General features: G+C 48.8%; 1 protein-coding gene across 2 annotated transcripts; it reads left to right on the plus strand.

Annotated features, from left to right (window-relative positions):
- Positions 1-586: 586 nt before the first annotated feature.
- LOC136768694 (uncharacterized) lies at positions 587-7,956 on the plus strand. 2 transcript variants are annotated; one of them, XM_066723012.1, is made up of 7 exons: positions 587-889; positions 1,812-2,018; positions 2,926-3,054; positions 3,888-3,962; positions 5,464-5,549; positions 5,791-5,962; positions 6,345-7,956. In XM_066723012.1, the coding sequence occupies exons 2-7, from the start codon at positions 1,947-1,949 to the stop codon at positions 6,555-6,557; spliced, it is 747 nt and encodes a 248-aa protein (XP_066579109.1). In that variant the 5' UTR covers positions 587-889; positions 1,812-1,946; the 3' UTR covers positions 6,558-7,956. The 2 variants fall into 2 exon arrangements, with proteins under 2 accessions (XP_066579109.1, XP_066579110.1); XM_066723013.1 differs by having other exon boundaries at positions 587-805.
- Positions 7,957-8,289: the final 333 nt, after the last annotated feature.

The following is an 8,289-nucleotide window of genomic DNA, read 5'->3' on the forward strand; positions in this document are numbered from 1 at the left end:
AGGGGTGTATACAAACGTGACAATTGTGCCCCAGCCAAATCGCAGATTCCAGTTTAATTACAGAAAATTACTCCTACTTAAACTGTTCTGGGGAGGGGTGTGCAACAGCCTCGTCCCTGAGGAAAACACAGGATATCAAACCCTCCATCTCTCCATCTCTCTCTCAGCATTTAAAATCCCAATGTGTGTGTTCTTTGCTCAGGGCTCTCTCTCTCTCTTTCCTATGGTGATTTTCTGTTCTTTCTCTCTCTACCTCTCTCTGACTGTCCTGAATTGATCACTGTCGCTTTTAAACCACACGCAACTCAGCCAAACCACGCTGGATTATTATTTTTTGTGGAGCGCACACTCTCCCCTTCCTGGCGATTGGCTGAAACCTTCCTCTCCTCCCAATCAAAATGCCAGGTTCAAAAGTAGGCGTGGCACCCCCCTCTTGTATCTGCGATTGGCCGCTCCTCGGAGGGCACCGCCCACCCACCGGTCAGCGATTGGTCCAGGCGGCCTTGAACACAAACACACACACACACACATGTGCGCGCTCCCGACGCTCGGCTTGTTTGGGATTTTTCCACGCGCGCTCCCGTGGGCCAGCCTGTCAAACGAGTCCAAACTGGCAACAGTGACAGACGAGCGGACACTATAATGTCAGATACATTGGCTGGATACATTTGGCAACCATTTTTCAGACGTAGAAGACTGGTTTTATTTTGGTCGTTAGCATTATTATACCTTTAATGATGTTCTAGTCTTGCTTTCCCACGCCATAGGGGGTCTGGGACACGGCACTAGGCGGACGGGGGACGCGGTGGGTATTGATTGACAGATCGGCCACAGTGTCGATTTAGGTCCGTTTTTTAATTAATTTGCAGAGGAAGAGGAAGAGGAAGAGGTACAGTATGATATGATACAGCTAATATTAGACCAGATCATAGCATAGGGGTCGAGGGTTTGCTCCTGCAAACTCCGTGAAATAAACGCACATTGTTGTTTTCTCCTTTATTGCTCTATTTTGTGTTGTTTGATGATTGTGTTTGTTCATACAATATATATATATATATATATATATATATATATATATATATATATATATATATATATATAGAGAGAGAGAGAGAGAGAGAGAGAGAGAGAGAGAGAGAGAGACCAGTGCGCATTTGAGATAAGAGATCCGTTGTCGCTTATAAACATGTAGTTAATAATAGTAGTTAGCTGGTTCGCCGCCGAAGTTGAAACGAAACTAAATCAAAGTCGTTGGTCGCTATAGCTGGGCTGTTTCTATAAATAAGTCAGTAAATTAATAAACTGTAACCTAGCTGTCGGATACAGGCTGCGGAAAAAAAAGCGGATTAGGTGTTTATCTCTCTCTCTCTCTCTCTCTCTCTCTCTCTCTCTCTCTCTCTTAAGTCTCCTTTTAAAGTAATACAGACGAGGGACATTGCAACGGGAGAGGGACCGTTAGGATTTATTATTATTATTATTATTATTATTATTATTATTATTATTATTATTATTTGCATTTACACTTGAATTTGCATTTGCATTTATGTCGACACTCAGGCTCCTCCGCACCTTTCTAAATTTAGCCTAGATCCAGAGCTCCGTCCTCGGCCAAGTTCACAGAGTTAGACCCACTCGTGTAAAATCGTTTATCTGCGCCTGTTATGACGTTATAATCGTGGTAGAAGAATCTGTCGCCTCTTTGTTGTTGTTTTTATTATTAGCTGGACTTTACACCTTTGGGATATGCCTTGTCGCAGTCTGGGATTACATCTAATAATCCGTTGTCCCGTTGCTGTATGTCCACCCTGTAGTATGTGGTGGTAGTAGCGGGGCACCTGCGTGAAGTACCGCGATAGTGACCGGTGCTGCACACCTCGCCGTACCGGGGACCACCGCGGTGACGTCATCGGCGGCACCGGTGTGACCGTGCAGTGAGTCGCAAGGGGATGAGGCGAGAGGAGTCGGACTCTAACGGCCAGCTGTACTCCTCACCGGACACCTCAGAGCAGGACTGCGAGGTACTGTCTCTTGGGCTTTCTGTCTGTCACCCACATCTGTCCTGCTGTCTCTGTCTCTCTATGCATGTCTTCAAAGCTGGGACACACTCCATTCGTGGACATTTTCTCTATTATCATTATGATTAGTATCAAGGCATCCGATTAATGGAGCATTGACCTTGTGGAGCCTGGCTTAGGGAAAGCAGCTACTGTATTTTTTCTTCTCTTTTTTTATCTCTTTTTTTTTTGGTAGCTCAATGTGTGCTGGGCCTGCTGTTGTGCTAAAAAAAAAATCATTATATAACTCCATTGGCGATAGTGGGCTGAGAACAATGTCACTGTGAGTGGCTGTGTACCAGATTCAGAGCTGCTATGCCAGGGAACACAGGCAATCTGCTCCAGCGCTACTTGTTGGGTTTGGAGCGAGGGCCCCGGGTGGGCAGGGGGCCTCCACACTTGGCTGTAGCTGTGTCGGTAACAGTGTCGCCTTGAAACTCTGCTTTCCCCAGTTAGGAAGTTGAGCTTGATTTGCTTGCTGGTTGTACAATTAATTGTCGAAGTGTAAATCACTAATTGTATAAGTCTTTTCTCATGCATTGGGTTTTTGGTACAGGGTGGGGGGTTGACCCCATCCCAGGTTGGTTGTGTTTATAATTAACACTCTCTTCCCCTCTCTCTCAGTGTAGTTTTAATGAACCATTGATGTTGATGTCGATGTGTCTGTTTTAACTCTCCCCCTGAACCCCCACCTCTCATTCCTCTCTCTCAATGGCAACGTTCAGGCTCTCCCTCGGTCCAGCAGTCGGTCAATTGGTCAGGCAGTGTGTCCGTCAGTCTGCGTGTCTGTCAAGGAGATGCAGTGTTCAGTCACCGAGTTGGTTTTGTGTCAGTCCTGTTCTCTTTCTCTCTCTCTCTCTCTCTCACACAGGGGGAGGGGGATGGTGGTGCAGGCGGTGTGGAGACAGTGTGCCAGTTGGCCATTGCCAGGCTGCCTGGGGGCAAGCTGAGGGTGTGTGGCAGGTGCCAGCGCCCCCACTGCGAACCCCACGAGCACTCAGTGAGTTTCTCTCTTTTTCTCTCGCTCTTTCTGTGTTTTCCGGTCACACATTCACTCTATTTATTCCCTCACTTGCTTCCTGTTTTACCCTCTCTGCATCTCTCTCTCTCTGTAGCTCATTGTGTGCTGGTCTCCCTGTCTGCCACCCCAGTCTTACACAGCAGCCCTCTCTTGCTCAGTTAATCTCTCTCTTACAACTCTCTCTACCTCCTTTTATCTCTCTCTCTAATACATACATATATATGTATATATTGCTCTCCCACTCTCTCCCTCACTATCTCTCCCCTCAGGGCTGTCTGACTAACAATAGCTTAAATCTATAAATAGCTCCTGAAACGGTGTGGAATATTATACCCCCCCGTCTCCTTTCCTTCCCCCTCTAACACTGTAGGCTGACACTTCAATCCCTCACACTGGCTGTCTGAACCAGTCTGATAGGAGACTTTGCTTTGAGTGAGACCCAGGCAGTCCTAGATAGAGAGAGGGAGGTGGGGGGGCATGCTGTACAGAGAGAGAGGGAGCAAGAGAGAGAGAGACAGAGAGAGTGGTGTCAGTGTGAATTCCTCACATGACTTCTTGTCAGCTGCTCCCCTCCATAGCGCTCCCTCTCTCCCTCCCTCCACTTGCCCTAAGATCAATGGAGACAACACCAGCTGTGGCCACCCCCCCCCCCAACACTTTCCTTTCCCATTCCTCTACATCTCAGAAGACGTCATGACTATAACTAATGCTAGAATGGGGCTGGTGATACAGGATAACAGTTGCCCTTTGTAGAGTGATGGGGGGTGTTGCTTCCACACTGTTCACAACATTATATTTCTTTTTTCCCATAGACCTGTGTAAAAGGGGAGGAGGGCGGGCGCTCCAGAGGGCTGGTGACTCGATTCTCAGAGGGCTACGGCACCGAGGTACGTGCCCACTGTCTGTCTGTCTGTCTGTCTGTCTGTCTGTCTGTCTGTCTTTCTCTGTCTGTGTCTCAGTCTCAGTCTGTCTGTCAGGCTTGTATGTATGTGTGTTTGTATGTCTATATGTCTATCTGCAACAGAGAGGGAGGAGAGGGAGAGGGAGAGAGAAGAGAGGGTGGGAGGGGTACATACACTCACCTAAAGGATTATTAGGAACACCTGTTCAATTTCTCATTAATGCAATTATCTAACCAACCAATCACATGGCAGTTGCTTCAATGCATTTAGGGGTGTGGTCCTGGTCAAGACAATCTCCTGAACTCCAAACTGAATGTCTGAATGGGAAAGAAAGGTGATTTAAGCAATTTTGAGCGTGGCATGGTTGTTGGTGCCAGACGGGCCGGTCTGAGTATTTCACAATCTGCTCAGTTACTGGGATTTTCACGCACAACCATTTCTAGGGTTTACAAAGAATGGTGTGAAAAGGGAAAAACATCCAGTATGCGGCAGTCCTGTGGGGGCGAAAATGCCTTGTTGATGCTACAGGTCAGAGGAGAATGGGCCTACTGATTCAAGCTGATAGAAGAGCAACTTTGACTGAAATAACCACTCGTTACAACCGAGGTATGCAGCAAAGCATTTGTGAAGCCACAACACATACAACCTTGAGGCGGATGGGCTACAACAGCAGAAGACCCCACCGGGTACCACTCATCTCCACTACAAATAGAAAAAAGAGGCTACAATTTGCACAAGCTCACCAAAATTGGACAGTTGAAGACTGGAAAAATGTTGCCTGGTCTGATGAGTCTCGATTTCTGTTGAGACATTCAGATGGTAGAGTCAGAATTTGGCGTAAACAGAATGAGAACATGGATCCATCATGCCTTGTTACCACTGTGCAGGCTGGTGGTGGTGGTGTAATGGTGTGGGGGATGTTTTCTTGGCACACTTTAGGCCCCTTAGTGCCAATTGGGCATTGTTTAAATGCCACGGCCTACCTGAGCATTGTTTCTGACCATGTCCATCCCTTTATGACCACCATGTACCCATCCTCTGATGGCTACTTCCAGCAGGATAATGCACCATGTCACAAAGGTCGAATCATTTCAAATTGGTTTCTTGAACATGACAATGTGTTCACTGTAATAAACTGGACACCAGATTTCAACCCAATAGAGCATCTTTGGGATGTGGTGGAACGGGAGCTACGTGCCCTGGATGTGCATCCCACAAATCTCCATCAACTGCAAGATGCTATCCTATCAATATGGGCCAACATTTCTAAAGAATGCTTTCAGCACCTTGTTGAATCAATGCCACGTAGAATTAAGGCAGTTCTGAAGGCGAAAGGGTGTCAAACACAGTATTAGTATGGTGTTCCTAATAATCCTTTAGGTGAGTGTATATTTCTATACTAAAGGAGACAGAGCGAGAGCAAGAGAGAGAGAGAGAGAGAGAGAGCACCTGAGTAGAGATGTTAAAACAGTGTGTGTTTGTGCAGGAGGTGCTGACAGAGCCAGAGTGTGTCCAGGCTGTCCCTCAGGGAGAGAGCGACGCGGACGCCGATATAGAGGACACTGACAACAGGTTTGTACACAGAAGACACACACACACTGCGGCAATTTGCACGTGTCCAATACTCATGAACAGAACACAGAATAAATGTCTACTCCATCTTAACATTTTGTGAACCCTTCTTTAATATATAAATATACTGTTAGTTGGCTCTCAAGCAAAGAAGTGAAAATTAACTGTTGAGAGTACAGCACTGGAGCTAGACTGCTCTTGGCCCCGCCCCTCATCCTCACCTTCCCTCTCTATTGGCCAGGCTCCAGGAGGCGGAGTCCCTGCAGCGCATCAGCTCCAAGCGACGTCGCCGCCAGCGAATCACCAAGCAGGACACCACGGAGAGCGAGGACGACGGGGGGCGGAGCCACAGGGTGCACCGCTGGAACCTGAGACTGAGCCCCCACCGAACCCACAGCCGGACGATAGAGGAGGTACAGATGCTGTATATATCCTCTTAGTTGCGCTAGGAAGCACTGTGGAGTAGTGGTTAGGGCTCTGGACTCATGACTGGAAGGTTGGGGTGGGGCAGTGCTGTTGTACCCTTGAGCAAGATACTTCACTTAGATTGTTCCAGTAAAATGCCCAGCTGTATAAATGGGTACAAATGTAAGTTGCCCTGGATAAGAGTGTCAGCTAAATGACAAAAATAATAATAGGAAGATATTGTAGGTCTGTAGAGGAAGGTGTGGGGACTGAAGGCACTGTCTACACTGCAGGGATAAACAGGAAGAATAGACAATGACTGGAATGAATCTCAAGTAAACTGTTGCCTTTCCTTTCTTTTCTCTCTCTCTCTCTCTCTCTCTCTGACAGGAGAGCGTGTCCCAGGTTCGTCCGCTGGTCCTGGGCCGACCGTGCTCGGGGGGCTCTGTGTGCCCCCAGCCTGGGCCAGGGGCCAGTGTGGGTGGGAAGGGGGCAGTGATGTGGCCCTCCAGCCTGCTGCCCTGGCCCCTGGCCCTGTCCCTCCTCCTGCTCCCTCTATCCATCCTGCTGCTGATGGCTCTGTTGCCCCTCGTCAGCACGTGAACCCCCCCCCACTCCCCCTCTCTCTCTCACTCCCCCTGGCTCTTTCATACTCTCACTCTCCATCTCTCCCTCTGTCTTTTGTCTCTCCATCCATTTTCCTTCTCTTCCTCTCCCAATTCTGTGGGACCTCACTTACTCAACTTTCCCTCCCCCTCTCTCTCACCTTTTCAGCTCTCTCATCGCGCCCAGACTCTCTCTCTTCTCACTCATTTACACACTGTAACACATTGAACAGTTCCCAGTTCTGTATCTCTCTCCCTCCCACTCTTTCCCTCTCTCTCTCCCTTTCTCATTCTCACACGCACTGCAACAGACCTCTCCAGCTAGCACCCCTCCCCTGTCTCCGATTCTCTCCCTCGCACCAACGCGCTCGCAGTTCACACCGAACAGCTCAGCACCTCCCCCGACCTCCACCCCCACCCAGACACAGACTCGCCAGAAGCACCCTGCTCTCTCTCTCCGCTGCCAAAGCCCGGCACCACTTCAGTTATGTAACAGAGAGCTTTTGCACAGAGCAGGAGACCCTGTACTGTACTGCTGGACACCCCTGACAAAGACGTGATTAAGGAAAAAAGTAAATAAAGTAGAGAATGTGTTGGTGCACATGAGCTACAGAGAGGAGCAAAACTATGTCCAGGTGAGGCGGGAGCACAGAGGCGTGAGCGAGGAGCGCGAGGGCGAAACCCGGTTCTGAACACTGTGAGCTGACGAGGGGGAAATGTACCGTCCACTGTCTAACCTGCTGTACCATGCTGAGCTTTGACAACCAGTGACTGAAACCCAGTGGGACTTTTACGCTCTTCTCTCCCCATATCCCCCTCCCCCAGCAGTGGATATGGAAGGGGGCCACTCAACGATTGTGTTGCCTTCACTCGGCTACATCATCCAGACCCCCCTCTCAGCGCCAGGGCTCCGGTCAGTTGGCGCAGTGTGGAGTAGCAGATTTGTCACCGTGCTGGGGAGGTTGGCACCCAGAGGAATGCTTGAGATGACGGTTCGATGGCGGCGGGTGGGGTCTGACTGCACACGCTACCCTGACGTTGAATGCTTCTCCCCTCAATGATCGACACATGCTGGGGGGTCTCGGCTGCTGCAGCAGTGGACGCTACCCAGCAATAAAGACACGCGGTGGCCCCCGCTAGAAGCATCCCCTCTCGCACTGTGCAAAGACTCCTGTGTGAATCAATGCCCCTTCCTGCTGTGAATCATTTTCTTTTCAACTTTTTATTTATATAGTTTGTTTCTCACCAGCCCTCAAGCCAACACTGTTTCCCTCCCCACCCCACCCCACCCCACCCCCACAAAGCCTCAGGACACGGAAGAACCAACTGCATTTTGTTTTTGTTTTCATTTGTGTGTGTTTTTTTTGCAAATAATAAAATATTGTTTTCTCCTGGTCTGAGTGTGTTGGGGAGGGAAGGATGTATATTAGGCCTACTGCTCAATGGAGAGAGACAGATGGACAGATGGAGATACACACAAGCACACACACCTCTCTCTCTCTCACCTCACAACTCATCACTTTCTCATGGCTGGGACTCCTCTCTGTGCTCTGCAGGCCAATCTGCACATTGTTATTCTCCTGTAGCCGTCATAATAACAGAAACCAATATACCAACAGTGATTCAAGCAGTAGTAGTAACAGCAACACCAGGGACAATTATTGGTTTACAGCATCTACATATTCCCAGTATCCCAAGTCTGCTTGTAATTCCGAGAGTATTACGGGTTG

This window comes from Amia ocellicauda, chromosome 14, assembly GCF_036373705.1.
Source record: "Amia ocellicauda isolate fAmiCal2 chromosome 14, fAmiCal2.hap1, whole genome shotgun sequence".
Classification (NCBI taxonomy): Eukaryota; Metazoa; Chordata; class Actinopteri; order Amiiformes; family Amiidae; genus Amia; species Amia ocellicauda.